The sequence below is a fragment of the Clinocottus analis genome, unplaced genomic scaffold, assembly GCF_023055335.1.
Source record: "Clinocottus analis isolate CAN_PGR_092001 unplaced genomic scaffold, fCliAna1.0.p SCAF_7, whole genome shotgun sequence".
NCBI lineage: Eukaryota > Metazoa > Chordata > Actinopteri > Perciformes > Cottidae > Clinocottus > Clinocottus analis.
In genome coordinates, this window is record NW_027176229.1 from 19,229,575 (window position 1) to 19,256,788 (window position 27,214).

General features: G+C 43.6%; 1 protein-coding gene across 7 annotated transcripts in view; it reads right to left on the reverse strand.

Moving 5' to 3' along the window:
- Positions 1-335: 335 nt before the first annotated feature.
- pde4d (phosphodiesterase 4D, cAMP-specific) overlaps positions 336-27,214 on the reverse strand; it is a 151,203-nt gene continuing 124,324 nt past the window's right edge. For 6 of the 7 annotated variants that reach the window (XM_068566787.1, XM_068566786.1, XM_068566785.1 and 3 more), the window contains 14 exons: positions 20,823-21,014; positions 19,000-19,036; positions 18,839-18,915; positions 18,353-18,402; positions 14,547-14,659; positions 7,954-8,047; positions 7,462-7,637; positions 7,196-7,294; positions 6,923-7,087; positions 6,620-6,719; positions 4,791-4,945; positions 4,569-4,691; positions 4,007-4,189; positions 336-3,905 (listed from right to left, as the gene is read on the reverse strand). In XM_068566787.1, the coding sequence (XP_068422888.1) occupies positions 3,324-3,905; positions 4,007-4,189; positions 4,569-4,691; positions 4,791-4,945; positions 6,620-6,719; positions 6,923-7,087; positions 7,196-7,294; positions 7,462-7,637; positions 7,954-8,047; positions 14,547-14,659; positions 18,353-18,402; positions 18,839-18,915; positions 19,000-19,036; positions 20,823-21,014 (2,146 nt within the window). In that variant the 3' untranslated portion in view covers positions 336-3,323. Of the gene's footprint in view, positions 3,906-4,006; positions 4,190-4,568; positions 4,692-4,790; positions 4,946-6,619; positions 6,720-6,922; positions 7,088-7,195; positions 7,295-7,461; positions 7,638-7,953; positions 8,048-9,526; positions 10,765-14,546; positions 14,660-18,352; positions 18,403-18,838; positions 18,916-18,999; positions 19,037-20,822; positions 21,015-27,214 lie in introns of those variants that run through there. The other variant, XM_068566792.1, reaches the window with a different exon arrangement.

Sequence of the window (27,214 nt, forward strand, 5' to 3'; positions counted from 1 at the left end):
CTACAGTGCTATCCAATAGACTGCAATTAACAAGGAATCCATTAAAATAACATTTTACTTGTCTTGTGAAAACGTACAGACAAGTTGGCATTCTAAAGACATAACCCCAAAAAATAATTGTCCTGAAGACCTTTTTTTAAGTTACAGTTTGTGTTTTTCCTTTCATACCATAAAAAATAGAACACATAATGAGAAAAGAACCCACTGTTTCCGTTGGTCCAGGGCTGTTTAGAATCTACAGTATGTGTGTCAAAATAAGAGCCCCGGTGTCGGGACAATGCACCCACCCGTTACCCCGCCTCCCTCCACCCGCGTCCCACCCACCTCGACCCGCCCGTTACTACAGAAATATACTAAACCCTTCTCCCTTCCAGGAAGAAAGATGTCAGTGGTTTTGGATATTGCAAGTAATGTGAGTGTGAGTGTGGGCCGAGCATAGATAAGCAACACACTGTCAGTGTTTCAGCCATAATTAATGCAGCAGTGGCTGAACATGCAGATGTGTCTCAAAGCCTCTGTGCTTCGTAGGCTGTGGTCCGGCTGCGCCTTCGCACTCCCCGCTGCGCCCGCCCCCATCCAGTGTTTGTAGCTGTGGTACAACCGCATGGGACGCCGCCGCTGCAGGAACTCTGCGCGGACGCAAAGTCGCTGCCGTGTCGCTTTTACATCCGGCGGAGAGGGAGGGGGGGGGGGGTCGAGTCACTTCTGTGAGTGTCGTGGCAGGGCGTAGGGAAGGTGCGAGTCGTTCAGGCCAGGTCTTGGACATCCGGCTATAGGCCACACGTCACTCAAGTAGTACATCCATGGCTCCTGGGTTGACCTGAATCCCGGCAAGCTTCTGCACTGACAACGTATTTTCTACCCAAAGCCACTTTTTTTTTTCTGCTTTCTTTTAAATAGAGCAATTTGTGTTTGGCTGTGACAGTAAAAAGGCAACATTTTCAAATTCACGACGTGGGATCAGGCCAACCCGAGCCGAAAGATTCACTACTAATGCAGCAAAGGAGAACTAGAAAATAAATCAGAAAAAAAGGCTAACGTAAATGACATGCGTTGAATTTAAGGCACAGCCCATGGGCCAAGGAACAGTTTCTTTTTAAAAAACAATTTGGCTTTCCCCCTCTCCTCACTGAGCTACTTCTCAGATAAGCAACATGTCGATGGATCATTTTTACACCGAAGCGTGTGTGTAATAAACATTCTCTCAACAAGAGGTACGTAATACAGCCACACCATCACCAAAAGGGATGATAAGAATCAACCATTTACAACAAACGGCATTATGATATTAATAACATTAATAACTATATATTATATACAGCACAATAAATATATGTTTGTAAACAGCGATAAAACCAGAAAATTGTATTACAGGTAAGGGCATTGGGTGAGGCTGAAAGAAAGAGAGAAATCTTGGCACAAAATCAAAATCAAATCAAAAGTTTGGAATTGACAGAATCAGAACAAGCTCTTTAAAAAAAAAAAGCGATGTGCAGTATTTCAAGTGTTTTTTTGTTTGTTTTTTTATACATTTGTAAATGTTTCTATATTTTATGTACAGAGAAAAACAAATTATATTTGGGTATTGTAACTGCCAAAGCCTGTACTGTGGTCTATGCTACAGTTAAATATTTACTGTACCACCTTTATATTGCAAAAACGACTCAACAAATAGAAAAATAGACCAATAAATAATAGCGTTAAGTGAAAAAAATGATAGAAACGTGGAAAAAAGGAAGAGAGAGTGTCTTGGCCAAGGTGTGAGACAGCACTGGTCAAGCCAAAGTTTTCATGAGTGAGTGTTTTGGCGAGTTTAAACATATCAAACATATTGAAGCGGTGATATATGAATATATATATCAGTGCATTAGAGTATCTACGTAGAGGATAGTCTCATCGGATGACTACACAACGGAGCTGATTGTCTTGTCGAATGCAAAGACAGCAACTGGGTTTAATGTTGTGACGGCAAAGTGAAGAATTATTGAGATGAAAAATGAATTGACACCGCTCAACAGAAGATGACGTGGCTGGAAACGAGCAGCTGTGCGGCTGTTGGTGATGTGCACATCAGACGAAATGGGCACCAAAAAAATGAAAAGGAAGGACAGTAAAAATCTCTCATCACATTGGTATAAAATCACGCCAGTGGTTTTTAACACCATTAATATTTCTGAATACTCTGAACAATGAATCAAGCTTCTAAAAAAAAAGGTGCTTTTTGTATCAACTACAAAGCATTGCATTGTCTCAGGGTGTGTTCAGAGGAACTGCAGGCAACAACAAGAAAAGGTGAAGGCGTCATCACATCATAAACTGTATCAATGAGAGTAAAGCAAAAGGTTCCTGCACCCTTCTCAGTGGAAACTATTACAAATAATAGTTATTATGAATAAATTCTACTAATTGGACTAACCAAATGTGGGTCTAGTAGCATGGAGTAGTCGTATAAATGCTATTGGAGCAAGTGCAAACACCTCAGAACTCTCCGAATCACTAAGTCGTGAAGATATCCCTTCAAAACACTGAATATCTGTGACACGTTTCTCCCCACAGGTTCCCAAAAGTTTCTCTTACCTTCTTTGCCAACAAAAGGAAAGCCTCAGACTGCAAAAGTAAATTCTAGAAAATATCTGAATCTTACATACAGTACGATACAAAAATGAAAGAGGTCTAGGACAGCGCCGTTGCTGTGTAAGATGTGAGCTTTGTATCAGTCAGGTTTTCAAGGAAGACTTCTACATGCGTCTCGAAAAAGCTCCCCAGTGTGCTGCAGCTTTCATCTCCGCAGCGTCCCGTCGGGTTTTCGGCGGAACGGCGGCATAAAATGCCTCCTAATTCGCAGAGGGGGAGGAAATGACCTAACCTGCTCCTTGAACACGCCGATAACCGCCTCTGTAGAGTGTGGGGCACTTGATAAAACACAGAAACACTGCTAAACTTCCAGGCAAGGCTGAGTCGAAGCGGAAAGAAGGAAAATGGGATACGATGCGTCGCGTGGACAGCACTGAGCAGACTGAAGCGCTCGTCCGTGTACTTAACTTAAAGCTCGTGAAAAAAAAAGTGAAATAATACTTCAGGACAGACGGGAATGGAGAGGAGTTTTCCTGAGTGCAAAAAAACTTGAAGAAGTACCGGTGGGCGTGTCTGAACAAAGCTGACGGGGAAGGAGTGGCCAAGGTGGAGAGCAGCACACGCTTTGGAACGATAAACATAGATGTATAAAAAACACAGACAGACTCCACAAAACCCAAAATATACTCTATAAATAATCATCTGTCATTACTAAGAAGAACAGTTAATCAGGTGCTGTCCAGAAGCTGCTATGTGTGGGGGGCTTTCTCTTTCTCCTCCCCCTCCTCCCGCTCTGCTACCTCTTCCTCCACAACACGTGGTTGTGTGCAGGACGTCTCCCCCACTTCCGTTCCCTCCTCTTCCTCATCCACGTCATCCTCCCCCACCTGTTCGTCCAAAGGAACCTCTGTTGATTCAGAGTCCTGCGTACAGAGCGTTTTAGAGTCAGTACAGCTGTTCTCCTCCTCGTCTTCGTCGAGGAGGAGAACAGTACAGCTGTTCTCCTCGTCGTCGTCTTCCTCCTCCTCCTCCTCCTCCTCCTCCTCTTCCTCCTCCTCGTCATCCTCCTCCTCCTCCGGCTGGCTGCCGCTGTCCTTCTCAGTGTCCGACTCCCCGTCCTCCTCCAGGGTGAGCTCAAACTGGAACTTGTCCCCAGGGGGCCGACTGCCGTCCTCGGGGTCGTCCAAGGCAGGGGAGGGGCTTTGGGGGATGGTGCTTTGGTACCACTCCCTGTTGTCCTCCAACGTGTCCAGGATGTCCTGGGCATCCGGGTGGACCAGGTCAGCCCAGGTCTCCCACAAAGGGTGAACGATATAGTCTATAAAACCAACCTACAGGATGCATAGGGGAAGGATAGGTCATTTAGTCTGTGCACAATATTGCACATATGTCTGTATGTGTGTGTGTGTGTGTGTGTGTGTGTGTGTGTTACCTGGCTCTTTTCTACCGAGGCGTTGTGTTTGTCACACATAGGGCTGATCTCCATGCCCCTCTCCCTCTCCCGGTCCCCCTGGCTGAAGAACTCCTCCATGATGCGGTCCGTCCACTGCCGATACAGCTGGAGGGGCTTGGTGGGGTTGCTCAGATCTGCACAGTGCACCATGTTCTGGAGAACCTGGATGCAAAAAACAGAAAGGTATTGAAGAAGGTGCCCATGCTGGCTACACGTTTCAGGATTTAGGGCTCAGGGCGAAGCGCAAGGGCTCGGTCCCAGCGCCACTTACAACTGTTTCGGGCTGAAGTCGTCCGATTTGAATGACATTGTTGAGGTAGATTGTGAGTTTGAGTTCTGCTCTGATGTGACTAATTTGTTAATATGCACCTTGAAGAGAATGGGAAAAAACAAGAGAGTCCAAAATGGGGGGACGCTACTATATTACAGTGTCACATGACCCACACTTTCTGGAGTGACAACGGGGCACTAATGATGTATTTTTCTCCAGATGTGAAAGGTTTTCAAGGGGACCCGACGATTCTGTGACTGTTAGTCTGACCTGTATCCTGTCAGAGTAGTTGTCCAGCAGCAAGACACCCGAGCTGGTCACCTTCTTGGTTTCCACCATAGTTTTCAGATCAGCCAGTAGATTCATGTGCTTGGACATGTCGGTTGCGAGCACCTGGGAATACCCAGAACAAGCCGTTAGCGTGCAATACAGAAAGAAAGGGATCGTATCATGTCGTGCACACAATGCATTCCACTTCATTGTTTCACTTACAATGTCGATGACCATCTTTCGCAGTGATTGTCTTTGTTTTTTGGTCAGATTTTGGAAGATGTCACAGTTCTCCTCTTGTAGAAGCTTGAAGCCGACCGCTAGATGGTGGTTCTCCAACACCGACGAGTCATTGTACATCAACGCGAGCTCTGAATCTGCAAGGAGCACGGCATCGATCATTTTAGCTTGAGGAACTGGAATTTTTGGGGGTTTAAAATAGCATTATAAAAACATGACATTCACATTTAATTATGTAAGGAAATACAAATGCAACAAAGTACATCTGCCTGAACAGGCCTCTCCAAATCGTATGAGGGGTCCGGTGACGCGTGTCTCATCCGTCCCCTGCTCTGTGAGTGGCAGGAGACAGCACCAGCATGTTTCCCACTGAGAGGTTTCCCCACTCTGGGTCATTTGAAGGTCCTCTAGCTGTATTTAGATTTTCCATTAAGATGCATTAGTCTTGGCCACAGTGGAACAGAGCAGCAGAGGGGAGAAAGGGGATCCTGCTCTGTTGCTCTGTGGCTGACAGAAGATCAGTCTGGTGGCTCTGAACGAGGATGACTCACACTGCCTTTACTGCAGGGATTCCCCATTTGGGCTTATGGGAAGCACAACACATTTTGTGAGTTAAGTGTGTGAGGGTGTGCAGTGTATTTTCTGTTCTGATAAGTACTTGTACCCCGATGCAACACAAACTGTTGTTACGGGACCCTGAAAGATTGCTTAAGGCAATACCCAGTGGATATCAACTCTATTTGTTTGTGTTTTCCTCTAAATGGTCAAATCAAGGCGATATCTGCGGCACAACCGGCCATGAGCGAGTGAGTCAGTTAAAGCAGGGAGGTAGCAGAGGTTTAGTCTCTCGCTTGATGAGTCTTCAGCGTCCAGCTTCCACATCGTGTGCCTGTAAGTCTGGTTGGAGGCTCAGATCACCTCCTTCCATCTCTACTCTAGACAGCGGAGAATATAATTTATATAATAGGGAGCCCCTTATTTGTGCTCACAGTGAGATCTGTGGTTTATACAGATAAACAAGGACACTAATTCTGTCAAGATATTTTGCTGTTAAAAAAATAATTCTTCAATGAAGTGAAGCCACAGATGGCATTTTGTTATTTCTGTTACTGGTTCAGGACCTTTCAATTGCCAACAGCTATCTCAACTTTTCCAGCAATTCAAATATGTCTAATGTTGTGCAAGACAAATAAATGATCCGCCTCCGTGAGGTTAACAAAGATATAAGGGCTGCTGTTAATCGACTGAAGAACAATGTATTCTTTTGACCCGTCTGATGCTGCTGCACATGATATAATTTACTGTGAGAGGTATAAGAGAAAATATGATATATGCATTTATACATAAGATGTCAAACAAAGGTTTCCCTAAGCAGTGTGGTCTACTACATCAGTCTTTTGTTTGCTTCCTGAGATGTTAGCTTGAGTGATGACAATGTGCTACAAGGGAAGGCTACTATTGGACTGTGCGAGCCATTGCTTATATCTTTAAACTCCAATTCCTTTGAATCACTTGATAAAGCATCATACATGACTAAAAAGTGGCACGTTTCAATGCACAAGACGTGCATGTGTGTACTGTTTGTGCAGTAACTATGCATCCGAGTTTGGTTTATACGTAAAGTTTCTTTCACAAGAAAAAGGTTAATTGTCTGCAAAATGCTAGTGTGTGTCTGTGAGTGTGTGTGAGGCAAAAGCTACAGTGTGCATGTTCCCACCTGGGTAACAGACTGTTCTTGTTTGTGAATACGCACTAATGACACGGCTGAGGCACTGACGTAGCTGCTAAGACAGCGCCATATATAGACTCACTGGTGTTGATGAGGAACTGGTTGGAGACACCAGGATGGTCCACGTCGTGAATTGCACTGGCAAAGATGGCAGCTAGGATCTCAAGGTCTGTGAACACAGCCTGGAAGAAGAAGAAAAAAAAAAACGAGCACAGAGGGGGAGGGGAGAAGGTCATTGATGAGAGAATCAAACGGTTGGACAAAAATATCCCTGCAAGTAAGAGCCATTGATTGGAGCTGCAGTTTGATTGAAGCTGATTGCGGAGGCATGGGCTGCGTGTTGGCGCATACATGTATGTCTGTGCATGTGTCCGAGTGTGTTCACCTCAAGGGCAGGGGTGGATAGCAGCACGTGAGTTGACTGGGTGACGTCAGCAGCATGGATGTTGTTATGGTAGGCCACATCGCCGTGATAATGGTCTTCTAAGGTCATCAGGTATGTTATAAAGGTGTCAAGTGGAATTTTAAACGTTTTGAGCAAGTCCCTCTCCTGCAAACCACAAAAACACAAGAATTTTGTGGTGAAAACTGTTTCAGGTTCATTCATTTTGTTGTGACTAAAGAGGGAGGGAGGGAGGAGAGAGGTGACAGCCATTACCTGAAATATAGTGTACATCATGACTGTCAGTGGCCGATTCCCAGAGAACTCTGCGATTTTAAAAACGTTACGGCCCCATTTATTCACTTGCTCAAGCTCCTGAAATGAAAGGAATTAGATACACAATTAGAAAACAAAATCACTTTTCCTTCATTATCACATGACCCCGGGAGCCAAAGGACATTTGAGATAGTGTGCACTGTATTTATGTGAATGTACAGTTTATTTGAGTTGCTGTCACGGTCCGTCAGGACCCACAAACACACCGAAGCTAGTTCATCCTCGGTCTCGGTCTTGACTCCGAAGCGAGCGATATTAGAGTTTGTGAGGCTCGAGGAGTGTTGCAGCTTTTTCACCCCGATGATCTGAGACATGGGCTTGTTCTTCTTCTCTTTCTCCTTCTGCGTCTGAGGGGATGGCATCTCCACTTCATGTTGCTTGTCTGGAGAAACCCAGTGAAGCACAAGCGGGAGGAGAATTTGAAGACGACGAAGGCATTTGTTGCACATTTGGATAAATAATGTATTGGTTCAACCGGACAAATGAAGTTTTCTTCCTGTAAGTAGCAGCTGAATTAAATCCGATGGTACAACTGAATCCAGGTTGAAGTAAAACAAAACAGGTGAATTGTTCTGGCAATTTAAACAGTGTTTCATATCGCATGTGCTTGGCCACATACAAAACACGACTTCATTTTTTCAGGCAGAAGGAGATTTTTTTCTATTCCAAACCAGTGAGCCTATCCTGTCATCACTCACCCAGGAAGGTGCTGGAGATGAACTCGGACACCTGGTTCCCAGAGCGGCTCATCTCTGATAGGTGAGTCAGCTCCCTGTTCAACATCCTCTTGAACTGAAAGATGGACACACACACACACACACAGATTAGGGGTTTCACAGTGTGTAATACAGGTCAGAACAACCAAATTTTCCCAATTTACAGTTGATACTCAGGTAACATATACATATTTAAAAAAATATTACCCAATAATAACAGAGGACTAGAAAAACAATTCAAGAGACAAATAAACTTTGCCTTTTCCTGTCACATCACAAAAGCTGCACCAGGAACGTCACCATTTCTGGTTAAACACGTGCACACAGACACACAAAGCGGATCAGAGTGCCACTGCCAGGTATGTAATCAGTAACCCAATTTCCCACACTATTTTTTTCAATTTCCAGCTTTCTTCTGCCGCACTGCCTGCTCCTCCCCGCCTCTCCCTCACCCCTTTTCTCTCGTCCGTCTCCTGTGCCTACTGTAATTGGAGTGGCAGGCCCAGATTTAGCTGCGGGTTTTGATTTGAAGACCTGAACTGATTGACGTGGAGGAGGATGCTTGAAATCAGGGGCTTTCTAAAGTGGCTGTCGAACAACAGCTACAAAAAACAGATGGGAAAACAACACAAAAATCCCACACAAAAGTTTTTGCTTTGTCTGATTCAGTCTGGATTTAGTCCAATTTGCACAATGTATGTATATGGATTAGGTATAAATCCATTTTGATCACTTAAAATAGACCGTTACTACACTGTGGAGTGCTTTCCGTGCAATCGTGTATTGACATCTTATTGATCAACACCTTTGGCTATTCATTGGGTGGCTTTTTAAAATGGAGATGGAAATGTACTTTTTGTCAGGTAATAAGAGCCCGCAGAGGAGCAAGTTACAAATACTTGACATGTAGAGCTGTATTGACAAGACACATACAGTATATATTATTATAACAAATAGGAGATAAGATCACAAAAAAAGGTTGATTTTTGCTTTTTTTAATTTAAATGTGTGGTTAACCTAAAAACCTTCCTCATAACATCAGTGAAATGTGGAGCATCCCAAATACCGAGAGGATAGTTGACCTAAAAAGGTCGTCACAGAGCTCTAACAGTCGCTGATTTCTTCCATCAGAGAGATTAAAATACCGTAAATAATCAGAGAGAATTTGCTATCTGCAGGTAAAAATGTCTGCGCTTTTGAAATTAAACTGTGTATGCTTCTCTCTGCCGCAACTCCAGCCATGTCTACACCTTTTCAAAGTACAGTGTAGGTCGTCATCAGCTCTCTCCATCACAGATGTATTAAAATGGATGATGGATCCAGAATTGTCACACCTTTGAAGCTTCGTTCAACGGACGACATATTGGCGAGGAGCAACATGCAGTAAGTGCTTTTCATTTGCGGTCATATAATCCTGCATCCAAACATGTGTCAAGGATGAACCTCTGTTACAAAAACACTCTGGAAATGAATAGAAACAATCACATTGAAAAAAAACAAAAAAAAAACATCTGAATAATTAATTTCAACAGACTAATCCGAGATCACATCTTACCTTTATATATCCCCAGGACACAGAGAGCAGATAATTAGCTTCAGGCATTTTGACAAATGAACACAAGAGATCCAGAAACAGAAAAGGTGCAGGTTTGTAGCCCAAAATACAGTTCGGGTGATGAAAGTGCTAGACCGCTAGCAAAATAAAAAACGTCCGCAGCTCTGGCCGGTAAAAGACTTCAACCTGAAGAGCCTTCAGAGCTCGGTTTCGTGTCCGAGTATATCCACAGAAAGGAGCCCATGTTGCAGGAAGCCGAGAGGAAAAGCCGATTCTCAGAGAGGAGCAGCGGGAATGTAGCTCCCCAAAGATGAGACCACACGCACTGTGATACACATGACATGTGCACACACACACACACACACACACACATGCGCTCGGATACAGGGACGCACTGCTGAGAGTGTGAATAATTGATGATGGTGCGGATGCTTGGTAGATGCCAAAGCACCAGGACAGCACACACACAAAAACAATCTGTCAACAGCTCCCAAACAGGCCTGACTGCGAGCCTGCCTGCCTCCGTGTGTATGACACGAGCCCCCATGTGAAGAGCAAAAGCTGCGTCTCTTTCTGTGTCACGCAACAGCAGCAAATCAGGGCCCAGATATGGAAGAAGAGTGAGCTCATCATCACCTCTGATTGGCTTAGATTGGAATAGACTTGAGGTCACCTGCTGTGTGATTGGCTGGGACTGAAGTCAGTGGAAAATCTACCTCTTCCCTTTTTCCTTCTATTCCTGCAGTGGGGCAGGAGGTGGGAGTGTGCATATGTGTGTGTCATTTGTGTGTATGCAAGGCATATTTGCCTCACATGGACTCGTACATGTGTGTGTCGGTCTGCGCGTTGACTGACCTAACCTTCTTTTCAGTATGATGTACAAGTACGGGTTACCTCATTGAACAAAAGAAACTGAGGTCAGCTCTTATGCCAGTATTCGTGGGGGATGAGTCACAGAAACATCACTGTTGAGATGATGTATCGCATAAAAAATAATTAATCTTGCAAAAAGAATTAGCGTCACAGTTATCTGAAGTGGGCTCAGTGGAACAGAAACTGAAAGGACAGTGTTCTACACAGGCTGCGTGTGTCACTCAGCTCAAGAGGTTGTCGCTTTGGTTGGAAACAACTCGCCATGAAGTTATAAATAAAGCAGATATAATTGAATTCAATATGTTTTTTTGGCAAGAGTGTAACAAATACAATATTGCCAACGCATTAAGTATTAATGTGACTGTAGCTTCATCATTACGAACGACCCCTTTCACACTGTCACTCCTCGTTAGACTAGGACGCTATATATTAGCCGTAGCCTGGAGTGGAGCTGCAACATTTAGGAACGTTTTTCATAGACTGCCTCTGCAGGAAGCGCACGCAGCGGCAAGACGGCGTATCAAACGTAAAGCCGCGTGCCAAACTCAGCGCCTGGTGACTGTCTGTCAGTTTAGGAAGCGCTTGATTTGATATGCAGCGTAAATTTCTACGAGTGGAGCACGCACTTTAAAACGCATTCATTTAAGTCGTGTTCATTTAATTGTGGGTGAATCCAGATCGCGATTAATATCTGATGTATTGTTCAGCTCAGCGCGACATTGGATATGTTGTTACAAGATATTCATTATAATGTGTTGATTATGGGGCAGCATGACTTTACGTTAAACAGAATAAAGTACAGGTACAATAACCTTAACAGCTTAATCTTAAATCAGGAACCTACAGTCACTGAACTTGCGTTCCTGAGAAAAGTTTTTGTTCTTGGTGTGCTTGAGCGCATACGTGCACACGCGTGTGTCATGTGTCTGTGATGGTCCAGTGACTACATGGATTGAAAAGGGACCAAACCGGTCTCTGCTTACTTTACACCCCACCTCTCCAGCCAGCCTGGCACTGTGAGTAATTTACAGCTACGCTGGAGCAGATGAGACAACTGGCTGGCTGAGATCTAGCAGCTTTGATTGACTCTGAATCAAGCAGGCCAGCGCGCACACACACACACACACACACACACACACACACACACACACACACACACACACACACACACACACACACACACACACAGTTTGCTCCCTGTAGAAGCCCACAGTTTAAACAAATACAACACCCACAGACCCCTCTCCACACAAACTCCCTCCCTTAGTCACACAAATACACACACATATTGATAGCTTAAGCTAGAGGTGTGAACACAAACTATTGGGTTGAAATTGGAAAGTGTCACACCAAGCTCAGCTGTGACTTGTGTGTAATTTGCTGTTTGTCGAAGTGACCAGAAATATCCACGCTCTGCTGGAAATAGCCCACGACACCTCCAGATCTCTGTTGCATTCGTATCTTTCCTCACATTACATATTTATTCTGGTGGCAGCGACCGCCCTCCATCCACACACTTCTTCGCAGAATACAGAAAAACAGGAACACGACTCACTGTTTTCAGTGAACGTAGCAATGTCCGCGCGAAGCAAGTTGGCGTCCATTCATAACAGCAACAAAATGTGCAGAAGGAAATCTATACAGTATGTAGGAAGCTCAAAGGTAAGGGGGAAGACATCAGTACAATATATTAACAAAATTCACCAATAATAACGGAAAGATGAAAAGATAAATCGATAACAACCGTAAAAAGGCATTCTATTATAGTCGGGGTACTGACACACAGCCTTACAAGAAACTTCTCAGTTCAGAAAATCCAAAGGTCAAAACCTACCAGCAACTTGTTCAGTTACTGTAGAATCCCTTCGACCTCCACGAGTAGTTTCATACAGAAGGATTTCAAATCTCCTGGACATCTCCTGGCTGAACTCTTGAGAACATAGCAGTACAGTGAAAACTAAAAAGCCTCATCATAACCTGAGCTCAAAGAAAGATTGACAAACACTGAATATTACTGCTTTGGATCGGTGAGTTTGGAATGACAAAACACCACAAAAGTATTTCTATCAATTATCAATTTTGATCAAATTACCCACCTGGGATCTCCACAGGTGTATGAGCATATATTACAGCACCTTGTATTAAAGTATTGATGACGGGTGTCCTGGATGACTCCCTGGTGGAGTGGACAACACGCATCAGAGACCGGACTGGACCAAATTTTTATGGTGTCATCTCAAGATCGGGAATATGTCCTTAGGTGGTGACCAAATGAGACAGTATCCAATATTCATTAAGATGGTGCTGTGTTGTAGGCATGCATATCATTTGCACCAACGTGAGGGAGAAACAAATGTATTTAATACACTGCAACAGACACACTAAGGTTTTACCCAGGTTGTACAGTATGTGTGGCAGCCAAATGAGAGAATTTAGGCATGTGTTGTTGTTGTTGGGTTTAGTTATTGCATGTGTCACTTTGAAAGGATAGTTCAAGACGACGAGATGATGGGATCTACTGTACATTTAACCTGTTGCTGTCTGAGCCATGGTTCAATACACGCTGCCGACAATCTGGATCATGACAACCAAAATGTTGTTGGATGTTTTGCTCCAGGAAATCTTATCTCCACGAGAAACCACTCTAAATCTTAGTGGGTTCAAGCGGTTAATCAAGAGTTTCTTCCTTGTCCTACATTTTTACCTCTGCAAATAAGCAGATGACAATGAAGAGGCATGCTGGGGCTTTCTTTTTAATTGTGTATAATACTGTGTATTTGTATCAGTATGTATGTCTGCTGGTGTGTGAATGCTGCAACAGCAATATAAATATTGAACATGTCTTCTTCCCTGGTGTGAGATCATTTTGGGCAAACAGGTATGTCACCTTGTTTGACCTACTGTTATAGCAGCGCTCAATGGAGTAACTCTGAGAATGCTGCTATTCAGAGGTGTAAAGCATTATTTCCCTATATGTCAGAATCTGATGGGGGTCTTTATTTGGGGATGTTGGAAGGAGAAGGAACCGTCCCGCTTCTACTGATTAAACACAAAACAACAGCAGCTATACAATGTGACTGCTAAAGAACAAGGCTAAAGCACTCGTATGGCTGGTGATTTACACAGGAATGACACGGGAAGTCACCTTCAGATACAACGAGGTGCAGATGTAGTTCCTTTTCCATGAAGGGAATTCCATTCTGTAGTTTTTTATTTAATCTCAGAATCCCCATCATTGATGAATTAAGGTTCATGTTGGGGGTTAATCAATGAAAGTCTGCGAGGTACAGACACAAGACAAAGCTATGTGTGGGAGGTGTAGGGACTCTATTACCTTTGATGTGTGTGTGTGTGTGTGTGTGTGTGTGTGTTGGTGGAGTGAGACAGCAGGCTGGTTGGGCCTGTGGCTGTTGCCATGACAACCAGAGATAGTTGTCCTGGTAAGTGATAGTGAGGCGGTGCATGTTTCTTTTTCTTCCTTCTTTTAATCTTTTTGTATGAGGTAGCTGTCCCAGTCATGCATGTGACCGTGGTAACATCCGCGGTGAACGTGTGCGTTCGTGAGTAGTTCCTTTGTCTGTCCGTCCTCCCGTCTTGGGCCATGCCCCCTTGTGTGACATCACAATGTGTGACATCACTAGAGCTGCTCAGCATTCAGAGTGGCACAGCAGCCTCCCTCCACACACACACACACACACACACACACACACACACACACACACACACACACACACACACACACACACACACACACACACACACGGAGACTGAGCATGCTCACAACACACCTCCCTGCATTATGATGCTGTCACTAAAACACAGAGATAATATAGCACAAACAGTCCAACGTGCACTGTTTATGTCTGGGTGCTGAAGAGGGCATCAAAACACATAATATATACAATCAAGTAATGATTGAGGTGTAAAATATATAGTATATAATAGTGTATTAGTATGTATACTATTCGTCACATATAACTCTCTCGATACATTATGTTCTCATTCACGACCAAACACACAACAGTGAGTCCTGGGTAGCAGCTTCTGGACATGTTTCAATAAATAACTAAAGAACAATAGCTACATCAGATGCAATCATGTTGGCCTCCAGAATTAAGTTGGACACGTTTTTTTGGGTCAATCTTACCTTGTTGGAGGCCATCTCGCTGACAGAGTGTCTTGTCTGCAGCGTCTCCAGCTGGTCCAGACACCAGTCCAGCTCCTCCAGGGTCTCAGTGGCCAGTTTCTGGTAGGCCTCCTCTGCAGGGGCAATACAGGAGGGCAAGGGGTCAGTAAGGGCCCGCTTCAGAGGGCTAGTGAACGGTCCAGGCCCGGGGTCTCCAACCCCACATACAGCTAAGCTCGGATACACCGAGAAGACACATGGGTGACTCTTCATACTGGACAGGTGAGCCAGCTGTGCGGGCCTGGTGGTAGTCCTGTGTCCTAACCCACAGATGAGCAGTCTGTGGGTTAGGTCAGCTGTAGCAAAGCCCACTGATTCCCTTGGAGAAAAGAAAGCTCCCGTGCAGTTCTAAAGTTCAAATCCTGGATCCTTCCTTTTAAGAATAAGTCAAGATACAATCCCAGGGAGTACGGTTGCACGTGATGAATGGCAAGCAGTCACTTTGAGTCAGTTCTGGGTGTCCAAATGAATGTTAACAGCAAGAAAATTACACCAAAGAATACAGCGGTAACCCACAGAGCACAAGGAGCAACAGCGATTTCTCAGAGATCTCACACGGATAGATTTATTCCACTATCGCTCCGAACACAGCACACACATCACACTCAGTGATCTAGGTGTGTGTGGTTTACGCTATCATTTGTGAAAGAGATGAAATTCCAGTCATGTAGCAGGATGAAGAGCAGTCTGCTTAGCAGGCCCATGTCTGCCTATGTAGGGATGGTGTGAAGACAGGAGCGGTGGAAAAGAGGATCCAGTGAGAGACTCAGAACCAGTCGAGATCCATGTCAATACTGTCCAGCAAGGTACAAGCACCAGATGGTTCACAGTCTCCTGACGTGGTTAACAAAATACAAAGACATCTCAAACATACACGGACGCAAACAAACACGCACACACATACACACACACACCAGACAAAATGCTAACCATAACACATCATGATTTTGTTTCCTCAGTCTCTCTGCCAATAAAAATATCCATCGTAGCCGGGAAGCAAAGGGTATAATCCGGTGCTGTGTGTGAGTGTGTGCTGGGTAGTGTTTCCAATGAATGCTGTGTGTATAGGGGGTGGGCTGCTGTTGCTTCGGCGTCCCTGGTAGCCAAACGTGCTTCTCTCCCCAAGCTGTACCTAAAGCCTGAGAGGACTGCGCCGTGGATGGGGAAAGGAGAGTGACAACATGTGGACTGGAGTGATAGAGGAGTGGAGCCAGAGCTGGGAGCTCCCCGTGATGCGTGTGCTCGCATGGTGATATGTGTTCACCGCTCAGCATACAAATGCACCACAACACGGAGGTAAACAAATAGACGGCCGAGAGTATGGCAAAGAATGTAGAGCGTCATTGTCACAAGTGTGACATTGAAGACATGCCTCCCTCCAAGTCAGCCTACGTTACCTGAAAAATGTCACCTTGTCGGAAGCCAATTAATAGTGATGCCTCGGCTAATTAAGGAAAGCACAGGCTTTAAATGCTCTGTGATCTGGAGGGAGGCATTTTAGCTGTAAATCAATTACACTATTCATTCTTACACTATATGTTGCAAAGTTCATAGCTCTGGAATGCATGTTCAGCTTTTTTAGCACCTGAATATTTCAAAGGGCACATGTTCACCATTTGTGTTTCAATGCCTGACTATTTAGTGTATAAGTATGACCACTCTGACCATCTCTACACCTTTTTTGTCACCTCCTATTCTTTAAAATATCTCCCCTCTCCTGCTCCATTGTCTTTGACAAATTTCTCCCTCCCGCGCTCCCTCCATTAGTCCCCTTCCTCTCCCACACTCCTCATTTCCTCCGCTGATCTCTGAACATCCTACCTCCTCCCTCTTTTGTCTCCTTTCTGTCTCCCTCCTCTTTCTTTCTTTCTCTCAGTCTCCCTTTCTCTCTCTCTCTCTGCCTGTCTCACTCCCTGGTGTGGTGTCGGTGGCTGGGGTGCTACTCTTTCTGACAGCAACTGCACTGACGTCAATGACATTCTTCTCATGCTTAGTGCGACATCAGACACCGCCGCTCGGAGAGGCCACTCTGCTGCACAGACACAGGGCTGCAGCCAAACTATGTACCGGAACAGTTCGACAGTGAAGTCGGACTGTGAGAGGGAATGGAAGAGAGAGGAGGAGGAGGAGGAGGAGGAGGAGGAGGACGAGGAGGAGGAAGGGGAGGAGGAAGAGGAGGAGGAGGAGGAGGAGGAGGAGGAGGAGAAAAGGGGAAGAATGAGGGAAATATGCAGAGACAAGAGGAAAGGGAAGGCTGGACAACTAAGAAATAATACTGATGTAATATTAATTGTTTGGATAATTCATACATGTTTTTATTAAACAGTTGTCCTGAAAACCAATGCTGTGGGGATATAAATTATATAGATTCATTAGAATATTGTAAAAATATACCTTCTTTAGTACCTCAACTCTGCTCCATATGAATATAGACAGAAGTATTCATTCTACTTGATATGAAAGTATCCCTGTTGTTTCCATATAGAGTACAATAAACAATATCAAGGAGGGAGGGAAAGGTTAAGTAATTTGGAGTATTGTCTTAAAGACCTCCAAAAACTTCCATAACATTTTGGATTGAGTGTATGGTGCATTACATGTTAAAATAGTATTATTGCTTTAACAAGCATCTATTATTTCTTTACTAATGTCTATATCTGAAGGTATCTGAGATAAAGACAAATACATGTGTGTGTGTTTATGTGATTCTATTAGTGTCCGTGCACATGCCTTTGGGATAATTTCACTAAACACAATACAGTGAAAGGATGGATTAATGGTGGAGGTTACATGGTCTCTCCTACAAACCCGCTAGGTTACAGCTACTGATACTGCTAAAAAGTAACTGTCAAGGACAAGTGTATTCCAGCCATCGAAGACTGTAAGTGCCATGTCCTCCTGCTCACAACATAATTAAAGTAGGCCAGAGAGACTGTCTAGTGCCGTCTGTGAAATAATTTGTTATAAATCATAAACTTGTGCTGTATCATTAAACATTGCCTATATGCAGATGGATACCATTTTGACCACATCACCCCGGTCCTACGCAACCTCCACTGGCTGCCGGTCAAATACAGGATTTACTTTAACCCCTGCTCCCTACCCTTCACCTGCTAAGCCCTGCTCCCTACCCTTCACCTGCTAACCCCTGCTCCCTACCCTTCACTTGTTATCCCCTGCTCCCTACCCTTCACTTGTTAACCCCTGCTTCCTACCCTTCACCTGCTAACCCCTGCTTCCTACCCTTCACCTGCTAACCCCTGCTCCCTATCCTTCACCTGCTAACTAATGCTCCTTATCCCTGAACCAATAATGAGCCACAGAGAATCTTGTGAGAATCGGACCCAACGTTAAGGGGAAGATGACGATAATGTGTTTTTCAAAAAATACAATTTTTCGGAAAATCTAAGTAAGCAGAGCTTAATGGACCAACAGCATTTTATTTAGAGTAGATGGAACCGGTGTGTGTAAAATATCAAGTCACTCGGTCATATTGGGCGATGGGATATGGGCTGTCAAATTTAAGTTCAACTCTAGGGGGCACTATCGAGTTGTATCAACCACATATCTGCTTACAACTAAATAGTAGTTTGCTATAAACCATTTATTGGATATTCATATACTGCTTAGAAATGCTAAATAAGGGGACTTCAAGTCAAGCGTTACCTCGAATACTAATAATAGTAATTATTTTTTACTTTTTCCATCGGACAAACATAACCACACAAACACTAACACGAGGCATGCTGCTCTGGCTGTCCACGTACCTGTAAAGGTGGTCTTGGTGATGGGTGGTGGGTTACACATGGGTGATCTCCTGTCGGGGGAAGACAAAAAAACACTAAGACATTTCCTCCCAAAAACAATACAATCAGTAGTTTACCTTAAAATGTTTCATTTTCTCTCACTGACCCTTAGGAATAAATAAGCAGCATTTTCCTTAACTCGTTTCTACACATGTAGGCAGCACTGTAGCAGAAGGCACGGTCACAGACTATTGCTGCTATTGTTGTAGTCGGCTACTCAAAAAGAACAGCAGAGGGCGAGCGAAGCCAGACTGTGAGTGAGCGCTGCACATAGTGCAGCATGTGAACACCTATTTGGTAGAACATCTTAGTCATAAAATAACTGTCGTCATGTGTTATGATAAGCTGGCATGTTGAATGTTGTCACCATTAATACAGTCACCCCTCCCACTTTGACAGATTTCATTTCTGTTTGAAAAAACAAAGAAAATACGCAGTACAACTTACTTATTGGATGCCCTGTCTTGCTGTATGTTAGTTAATGCACCAAAGTTGTTTCGTACAGTTCTCAAGCTGGCAAGAACCTAAAGGGATTGTGACAGATTAGGACTGAATCATACAATCATTTATAAAAATGTAAAATAAGAATAAATGGCACAAGCACTCACCTGTGCAAACGGCGTTACAATCATATCGTCACCATGACTGAAAGACACAAAGACAGTGGCTTTAATGTCAGCTGCAAATCTACAGTATATTGACAGTATATAGTGCTCATGTGCTGCAAAGGTCAAGGGGATGAAGGGTAGGGAGGAGCAGTGGGTCATCACATTAGATTAGTTTCACCATCTCTGATCCACTCAATCACAGTGACACGTTCACTCATCACATCAGCTACCAGCTGAGGCCCCGCGTCATACAACGTGATAGTTTCAACAGTTTGAAGGGATTTATGGGTCGACGTGTCTCTGTCCACATAAGGTAGTTCGGCGAATGCCATTTCCAGCAAGGACGCTGTAAAACCTGCAAGCTGTCCTTTCACTTGCTGCACAGACATGTCCCTCACGCGGTCGCCCTTCCTCCATGTCCTTCCCCTCTCTGCCCTCAACTATATCCCACTGGCAGTCGCTCTTTCACATGTTTATTGAAACATCAGCTGAGCTCTTTCCTGACTTTGAGTCTTTGCACACGTGTGGCTCCTGGAGTAGGTGGAGTGTATGGTGCACCTCAGTGAGCATTGTTAAGAGAGTGACACGCAGTTGTTATTCAATTCCAGCTATAGGAATGTTAAATAGTACACTTTGAGTCAGACTCCTGCACACTACCGACGTGACTGTGAAGACAGTCAACATTTGCTCAGGTGACAGCGGTGTGCTAGGAGCTGTCCTCCTACTGGTCAGTTCTCCAAGGCCGCGGCCACACCACGCACACACCCACAGGCACGTGAGCTGACATGCCTGGCGTGAAAGTCAAAAGAGACACAGGCTTGTCATGTGCTGCTATCACAAGTCAGATAGAAGGTATTGAAGAGAAGGAAGAAAATAATCTTTTGTGGCCAGATAAGGGCAGAGGCGAGAATCTGAGTTAGGTATGGCTGTTGTCTCTGGACTATGTTCTCCTGAAGATGTCTCTTTTGTTAGGTGCTTAGGGAAACCTGCAATGTTTCAACCAACTGCAACCAACTTTATTGTGAAGCTGTATGATTCATTTTATGAATAGTGCTGTGAAGGCAGCTTGTCTTGTTTATGCAATCCGGCAAAAAGATATAAAAAGAATAAAGCCTTAAAGATTAACTGTTTAACATTGTTTAACTGGATAGTGGGTGTAGGTCAATGTAGGGTTATTGGTTTGATACTCCAGAGCAAAAAGCAGCTTTAAGGAGGAAGTCTAAGTTCACCTCAGGACATTATTTTTCATCCTTTTGTCTATTTGTCTTTCCTTCTGGCTGGATCAAAAGGCTATATTTTCAGTCAATATTTGAATTTCCCGCAGCACTAAGTGCACAGTACATTTAACTGGAGAGCCACCACAGTGTAGTAAATGAAGCACATGCTATCAATATATACATTGACCCAAAAGAAGCCAGCTTGTTTGTGTGGAGTGTGCTCCGCTACAGTAAATAAATCAACTGCAGCACAAATATCCATCCCATTATCCTTATGAGTTATAGAGACATACCCTGCAATTTGTCAAAATATCATAGTTGCATAAACTGTGCTTGTTGACACTTTGTGACTGACCACCTTGTTTATGCTCCTGGGTACAGCTAAGAATAGACGTGAGACCACACAATCAGCTGTTGGTCATGCACACTTCCCACTAGGGCCAAAGCTAGCCACAGCTTTAAACACTTGTCTAATAAACACCAGCAGTCGTGACATTCAGAGAGGCAGAACAAAAATCAGAATTAACCACATTCAGCACAAAGGGGGGAGCACTTGGGTGTATTTCATGAAGGCTCAGGTGGATGCAAGAAACGCTGCGCACTCACATGTCACTGGCAATGGAGGAGTTTCGGGACATAGACTTGGGCGAGAGGTCGTAGTCACTGTCGGAGCGGTACAGGAACGACTCTCTCCGTTGGCTGTGGACAAAATTGGCCTGCAGGATGAGACCTGAGCCCGGGCTGGCCATGGGGTCCAGGGGGCTGCGACCTGATGACGTGCCATTGTCCACATCGAAACTGCACATGAAGGAAAGAGAAAGGGACAAAGAAGCAAAGATCAGAATTTGAAAATGTATAGCTGATACTAATTGGTATTGTAATACAAAGAATATCTGGCAGAATTTAAAAAAAACAAACATTTAGAGGGTATTTCAAAGGTGACAAAAACTTTGTTTTTATGTTCAACTCCCATTTGAAACTCCAGAAGAGGACATTAAGTTAAGTTAAGAGATGAGAGGAAAGATGCAGTGATCAATTCTCCTCAGAATCTGACCCCCCGCCTGAAATGATGCCACTCCAGTCTGTTTAAATTACAATTCTTATAAAAGTGCACACCACGCATAAATAAATAAACTTCTGATAAACTCTCATCAGGATCACACTGTACTTATGGCTGCATGATGTGGCTCAACTATCCAGGTCTAAAAAAAAAAAAATCGCAGGCTTTATGTGAACATTAATTACACCTTAGAGGTCTTGATGACTTCAGAGCTTACCCACATGCATATGTTTTTCCATCGCGGGAGCATAGGCTCTTACATGCACATCCTATGTGGCCGATAATCGGCTCCATGGTCACAAGCTGTGACATTCAAAACACAACATGACGAGCCTACGCTGTACTGATTGACTACCGTGTAGACTTGACAGCCCTACACTGCTCACGCACTGCTGGATGACGTACATTTGCTCATATGCTTAACCATTTCAAATCATAATTAGTCAGTCACTCATGATCTGGCTAATTATTGGATGACTGCGATTGGCAGAAGAATCATCAGCACTTGCGGTAAGAACTAAAGCAGTTATATTAAAGACATCTACATCAAACCACTAGCGACGTGCTTGGATTGAACTCTGCACAGGGCCACAGGGAAAACCTCTGTTCTAACAATGCGACTAACTCGCCGTTAAAATGTGTTTAGAACCCAGTGACATCATTTCCCAGTGAGATACCACGCCTTAGTCTCCTCGGTGATCGTTCGCCCAGGTGATGACTAATGCCTGTCACAAGGGATGTCGGCCTCATCACTGAGGCTATGCAGCAATCCCATAAGCCGATCTGGCGTGGATGCTAAGGTCAGGAGGGATTCCCCCCAAATGCGACACAGAATACGCACGGGGACGATTCACCCTTTCGTCACCATCACCGCCCTCTCCAGGCAAACAACCACACATTTAATCCAATAGATGCGCGGATACTTTATTCTTCCCCGGTTGAAAAGCAATAATATCAACACAGATTCAAAAACCGTAAGCTCATGTTAGTGGTATGTTTATGCATCGACTCGAGTATGTTTGCAGGGTTTGCATGTTCCCAGGCTGAACTTAAACATCAAACTACTGAAACATTCCTTGTCCTTACACAATAACAAAAATGTACATTTCCATCAGTCACCGTCCTGTTTACTATCTTGGGTATTTTCCCTTCCTTAACAGAGGATTCAATGACCCAAGAGGTGTAAGTCATTATCACTTATTGATTATTTTGTGTGGTCCCATTTTGAGAGGAAGAAGTCATTATGCGTCTCACATCTGAAACAAGACATCTGACCAACACACAGGACATGCCGAGCATATTTTCCAGGGCTAACCGCTGTGCGATCTCTGTGTGGTGTCTCCGAGTCGCAGCAGCAAAGGGAGCGGGCGCTTTGGTTGTGGAATGGGATAGTTTGGCTGTCTGCCTGATGACTGAGGGAAGGACAATTGTGTTGTCCTCTTCCCGGTCTCTAACTAGCTCTCAGACAAACACACACACAAGGACTCCCAGCAACTCTCCCCCAGTTGGTCTCATCTTGCACACAAAGTCTCACAGAGTCTCTGTTTTTCTATATATAGTATTAGGTCAGATGCATGTCACTCTCACCTCGTATCATCTCTGTACTCAGACAAAACCAATCCAATCCACCCCCTCTTATCACATCGAATCATCTGTTTTCTTTGCTGCAGGTGTGAAACACCAACAGACCCACAAGTGACATATAAGCTGTTATTCCAGGCACAGGGCAGTCCGTTCTCCAGCTGTTCGGTGGAATAAACTGTGGATGGGTGTGTGCATCATGTTTGTGTAGCAGACAGACAAATATCACAGATAGAGAGATAGTGGAAGTGCCAAAATGTAACACCCAGCATATGTTTAACAGCTGATTCATTATCACACTGACGTCACAGCCTCCACAGATTCTCAGACAAACCCTTGACACGTAAGTCCACTCAACGTGTGAGTGTGTGTGTGTAAACAGGGTGACTCCACAGACACACCTTCTTTGGGAATGATATTCGCAACTAGTTTACTCTGTATTACACCAGCGTTGACATCATAGTGGGAAATGTCTGGCATTTTTCTCTGCTCTGACACAAAGCAGTAAGTAAGTCAAATATATTTATATAGCACTTTTTACAGACGGCAGTCACAAAGTGTTTGAAGTTAACACAATATGACCATACAAAGGGCCAATACATTACAAGACGTTTTTAACACAAATAACTTCTGGAGCAGGCTTTTGGGAAAGAAAAAAAAAGAAAAGTCAACACCCCTATGGCTGTGTTGTGAGAATCAACAAAAAGCACGAGTACAACTCACAGGGGGATTGTTGTTGAGATGGGAAGTAAATCCAGGATTACGTAGAGGCCGAGACAAAGAGACACCACAGTTTACCCAAAAAGGGAGTGATCCAGAACTAAGATATAATTGGCAAGGAAGGAAATACTGAATGGACGACAAAGATCTCTGTCAAACAGCAAGAGACATCCCATCTGCTGAATATCAGAGCCAATGTTCTTGCCCATCATCAAAAGTCACATCCCTTATTGTTTTTCTGTTTCTTTTTTTAACTTTTCAATTAAGTAAACTCAGAGAAAGAGGATAAATAAAAGAAGGAGCAAAAATAAATACAAGAAGAAAATAAATACATTCTTCACTCTGGGTAGCAGTAAACTTCACATTACTATGATCAATGACGATGCACACTGATATACTAGATATGTAGTATTTTGACATTTACTCTTTAGATTCGCAGCTAACATAGCGGACACATTTTAGCTATCATCTTGATAATGCTACCATCACTATTAATTTTCACCTGCAATTAGCACAGCGTTGAGGGTTTAAGAATAAAAGATGATCGCAAGTCACATCCCTTATTGTTTTTCTGTTTCTTTTTTTAACTTTTCAATTAAGTGAACTCAGAGAAAGAGGATAAATAAAAGAAGGAGCAAAAATAAATAAAAGTCAAAGCCCAACATCTGTCACATATCTATCGACATGAAAAGAAAAGTCCCTGGAACAGCTTACTGTGGAAAGTAATTCAGCTACAATAGGCGAAGCTCCATGAACACATGAGAAGACAGTCAGTAGAGACATTGTTTCCCACAGGAGTAGAGTTTCATGCTTTAGTTTAGGTTGCGGGGGGAGGGAAATAGAAAGAGGGATTGTTTGTTACTAAAACACCTTTCAGTGGCAGTGGAACAGAGCTTTCTGCTGAGCTGAGGACCTGTTGAGCGGTCCTGGCGCTGAATGACATGGAGATTTTCTGAGGGGTCCCGTGACCTTTCACCTTGGGATATGTGAATGAAAGTGAGTGCTATTGTAACGCCAAAATCCTCACTTTGTGATAGTATCATGCAGTTCTAGGAAGAATCAATGCAGGTTGTGGTGGCAGCTCTTACACAGTTGTTTGCATGCAGTATGAATGTGTTATTTTTGTCTTTATAAAATGTTGTATTTTAATATTTCTGCATATTGGGTTCCCTAAACAATACTGGAATTGCAAATATGCTTTCATAGTCAAACTTTCTCAATACCAAATCATGGCATGGGGTTTTCTATGTTCCTCCAGATCTTGGTATCTTAATATGGAATTTGAGGACTTTTTGTTCATTTCTATCATTTCTTGAGCGGTAAAAAACTGCACCAAATCTACGTAATAAATGGTATCAACCCCAAAATCGTATAAAACCGAATCAAAAAGCCATCACATACTTCCATCTACACTTTTATCATCTAGTCTAATCAATTATTCATTCATTTTCGTTCTCGACTTATGAGTAGAATAACTTGACAAACACTGCGTTGATGATGTCCACCTCTTCTATCCGGCATATACTTTGTCTTCTGTTCTGCGTCACACACATGCCAGAGGAGACCACACGGCTCTTTAATGCTCTCTCTCTGACTTTGGCTCTCCATCACTTCTGTCTCGATCTTCACTCTCATTTTGCATCTCTCTCTCCCTCTCTCTTTCACACGCAAGCGCAGACACACACACACACACACACGCACGCATGCACACTCCAATTGGCAGAGATCAATGACTCATTCATTTTCAGCCTTGGGTCACTTGAGTAATTATAAACACCACAGGAATTGATGTGACATCGCTGTGAGGAGACGTACTGCAGAAAGAGGTCAGGAGACAAGTGTCTTTGATAAATTATCAGCTGAGTTTTTCAAAGATTGTTCAGAGTCGGTGGACCAGAAAGGGTGAACGGGTAATACCAACATGATATTTTTGTCTCTTTCCAAAGTGCAAAGACGTATCGAATTTTTACTAAAACTAGTGACACAAACATTAAAAGTCAAAGTAGGAAAACAAGGGAAGACGACACCAGATTGATTTCAGAAAGCTGTGAGGACAAAGGGGAGCAGACAGTGGTGAAAGGAAAAGGAGAGACTGTGAGAATGTGTGTGTGTGTGTGCACGTGTGTGTATATCTGTATTCATGAGGATTGTGAGGAGTGAGTTTCCTTGCATGCATGTAAAGTGACGATATGTGATCCTGAACAAATGAGTGGCAACCTTGACCATGTTCTAACTGCAAAGCAGGGACTCATTACAGAGGAAAAGAATATGGAGACCGAAGACGAAAGAGTTGGCAAAGATGACGCATAACACTCAGACATGCGGCGTTGTTTTTTTGGCATTGAATGTCTTGTTTCCCTTATTGTCAGATAACAATGACACTTTAAAATATTTCATGAAATTAAGAAAAAAAAAAGGTTTGGTACAAAAACGTCAGTACGTTGCTTGGTATTAAAAAAATTGGAACCAGAGTTGAAACTCAGGTACCATATCAAATAATTGCAATGTATTTACACTGAATCACTTGACTGTAATCCAGCCTTAAAGTTCATGTATATGAACTCTATGGTGGTTGAAATGTGCCTAACTAAGAATGAGTAAAGAGACACGCAAAAGACAGAACAATTCTGTTCTGCGTCTTGGATATTTGAGAACATCTTTTTCCTCCGCCTAAGCTTACACATACAATTGTGAACCTAATGTGACAGCACATGTAGGCCTCAGCAAATTCACCGTCATTCAGTCTCATTGGTGTCTTCGCCAAAAAACAGCTCTGTGAGGCCACATGTTAGTGTTCATGAAGCTCTACTTCTAAGCACTGTCCTCGCCATCTTTTATGGAAAGTCAACAGGGCCAAACACCACGTTACCACCAGTAAATATGATACAAAAGGTTACAAAGACAAAAAATTATGAGGAGGCTAGCATCCACAGGGCTGTCAGGCTTGCAGTTTGCTTTTGTGGTACATTCTCATACAGACACTGTCACACATTAACGGAAGCCGCCATGCAAACGCACATGCGTGACGTTAAATGCGAGCAAAATTGGTCTTTTAACAGATAAATCATTTTGTCTGTAAAGAAATGATCCTGAAGGGTTTGCTCCATCTCTTGCATTCTCTCTCTTGCCTGTTTTTTTTCCTGCCCTGTCTGGAACAAGTACAGTGAATTCTTCCCTTTTAGTCGTGACACTACTTTCGTGCTTGCTGTCACTGCGCCATTCAGGAAACTCAGTCAATCATGAGAGAGACCTACAAAGAGGTCACTATGGCAAAGCAGCACAATCTCAGGTCACGTGGTTCAGGGCAAAGTAAACCAGTTCAGCTTCTATATACGGAGACATCCACTTAACTATCGACCCATTTTCAGTCATATTCATCATAATCTCAGGTCTGAATTACGAAAGGTCAAATTGGGTAAATATGTTGGATAATGTGCAAGTTTATCAAACCCTATGAGAGTCCAGATAACACATAACCTTCAACATTTATGGCCTGCCTGATATGCCTAACTGCGGACTGACAAAGGCCAGATGCAAACCCTTGATTTCAAACTCACACGTTCCCCACTTCTCCACGCTGTATCTCGGCTCACCATAACACCATTCCAGCTTTTGAAGTGGGTAGGAGGCGCTAAAA